Source organism: Apaloderma vittatum, unplaced genomic scaffold (assembly GCF_000703405.1).
Source record: "Apaloderma vittatum isolate BGI_N311 unplaced genomic scaffold, ASM70340v1 scaffold23975, whole genome shotgun sequence".
NCBI classification, from domain to species: Eukaryota; Metazoa; Chordata; class Aves; order Trogoniformes; family Trogonidae; genus Apaloderma; species Apaloderma vittatum.
Window position 1 is genome coordinate 7,538 of NW_009719167.1, and position 2,174 is coordinate 9,711.

The window sequence follows — 2,174 nt, forward strand, 5'->3', positions numbered from 1 at the left end:
AGCTCCTGCAGCCAGCTCCTGGAGCCGGTACCACCCACTGTGTTGTCCACCCAGCCGGGTCACAGGTCCTGCACGTGCCCTGTCAAACATTAACAGACCCTGAGCGTGGCAAGCAGCACGGCCAGCAGCACCACCCAGCCACGATGGCGCTCAGCACCCACCTTGCCTCTCGCCTCCGGCACACCCTGGCAGCTCTGCGCCAGGCACCCCTGGGGCAGCACCAGGGACTCAGAGCTCCCTCAGGACCAGCGCAGACAACCGACCTCAGGGGCATCTTCCCACCCCTCGCCACCCCCTTCTCGCCCACACAGGAGGTGGACTATGGCCAGCTGGAGGAGAACCTGCGTCGATACACCAGCATCCCCTTCCGAGGTAAGCACTATCCTTCTCTGTGCAGGCACCTGCCAGATCCCTGCCAGCCACCAGCTTCCCAAAGGTGCTCAGCCTCCAGCCAGACTTTGTTCTGGGGCTAGCAAGCCCCTTGAGTGACCCAGCTGGGGCCCTTTACACGGCAAGTGATCAGGCACATACATTTGTCCTTGCACATGCCCACCACATGTGTGCAGGCTTGCACAGATCCTCCACGTGTAGCTGCAGGGTTGCACCTACCCTTGGCACACTCACGCACACTCACGCAGTTTCAGCACCACAAGACTCCTATCTGTTAGCTGCCCAAGATGGATGGATGGGAGGAGTCTGCAGGAAGAGGCCAGGGATGGCAGGGATATGCCCCATTCTCTGCTCTCCTGACCAGTTTGTAAGCCCAGGGCTGCAAGGACAGGGACAGGAGAGGGTACACTGTGGCTGCAGAGCTATGTCTGGGTACAGGGGCAAGGAAGGGAGAGACAATGACGTGGACATCCAACCCTCCTGGCATCCTGGAGTCCAGGATGCTGCAGCAGATCTCAGCAGCACTAGGATGAAGTTGGCTCACTTGTGCCCATAATGCTGGTAGGGTCCCAAGTAAGGAGTCTGTGTGCCCCAGCCAGGGACAGGCACGGCCTGTCACAGCCCAGCTGCAGGCATCAATAAATCCCTTCCTAGCAGTGCTGTGTGGGGCAGTTCCTGGGAATAGAGGCGTGCAGGTGCTGTATTCAGCCTATGGGCTGCATGTAGGGCACACATGAGGGTGTCTCGGTAAGGGATGACACTACTGGTGCTCAGTGCAGCACAGGTGAGCACTAAGATCTGGGGTGGCACATACCCACATGTGCTCTTTGTGGGGGACCCCAGGGCTTTGTGGGGCTCCTGTGAGAACCTCCTGGCCCAAGGGATCTGTTGGATGTGGGCATTAGGTTGCTCCAGACGCCTGGTGCCCACCCAAGAGTGGAATGTTGGCAGCCCACTCCTATGCCTGGGCACCACTCTCCGCAAACTTGTGTTTCAGGGCTGGTGGTGATGGGCTCCAATGGCGAGTACCCCTACCTGGAACCCAGCGAGCGGCTGGATGTGGTGACCTGTGTGCGCCGGGCTCTGCCCAGGGACCGCCTGCTGCTGGCTGGCTCGGGCTGCGAATGTGAGTGCCTGTGTGGTCAGCGTGGGGACCGTGTGTCCCACCTGGGGGCATGCCTCACCCGTCTGCCCCCTTCCCAGCCACCCAGGCCACCATCAAGCTGACGGTCAGCATGGCAGAGGCAGGGGCTGATGTGGCACTAGTTGTGACACCCTGCTACTACCGAGGGTCCATGACCAGTGCTGCCCTGGTCCAGCACTACACAGAGGTGAGTCCTGCCTGGTGCCTGGCAGCAGCTCCAGGTGGGGCAGCAGGATGAGGTGCGTGTCCCACACATCTCCAGTTCACCCCACCTGCTAACTCTGACCGGCTGCCCGCAGGTCGCCGATCGGTGCTTCGCCTATCCCTGTGGTGCTCTATAGCGTCCCCGCCAACACCGGCCTGGACCTGCCCCTGGAAGCTGTGCTCACCCTGGCTCAACACCCCAACATCGTTGGGATCAAGGACAGTGGAGGGGATGTGAGTGGGGCAAGGTTTTCCCAGACCTGACCGCCACCATAGCCGACCCCAAGCTGGGAATGGGGAGCTGGGACTTGCAGACCTACCTTGGACCTCAGGGATCCTGCATAATCCTCATGGGGGGAAAATGGGGTGATGCTTACCCTGGGACACAACACGTCTCTCCCCAGATTACCCGCATGGGGCTGATGGTCCACAAGAC

At 60.9% G+C, this 2,174-nt stretch overlaps 1 protein-coding gene across 1 annotated transcript in view; it reads left to right on the forward strand.

Moving 5' to 3' along the window:
- Positions 1 to 143: 143 nt before the first annotated feature.
- HOGA1 (4-hydroxy-2-oxoglutarate aldolase 1) overlaps positions 144 to 2,174 on the forward strand; it is a 2,860-nt gene continuing 829 nt past the window's right edge. The window contains exons 1-5 of the mRNA XM_009870540.1: positions 144 to 372; positions 1,388 to 1,516; positions 1,594 to 1,735; positions 1,834 to 1,972; positions 2,143 to 2,174. The exon at positions 2,143 to 2,174 is cut by the window's right edge and continues 2 nt beyond it. Coding sequence (XP_009868842.1) covers positions 144 to 372; positions 1,388 to 1,516; positions 1,594 to 1,735; positions 1,834 to 1,972; positions 2,143 to 2,174 — 671 coding nt within the window. The remainder of the gene's footprint in view (positions 373 to 1,387; positions 1,517 to 1,593; positions 1,736 to 1,833; positions 1,973 to 2,142) is intronic.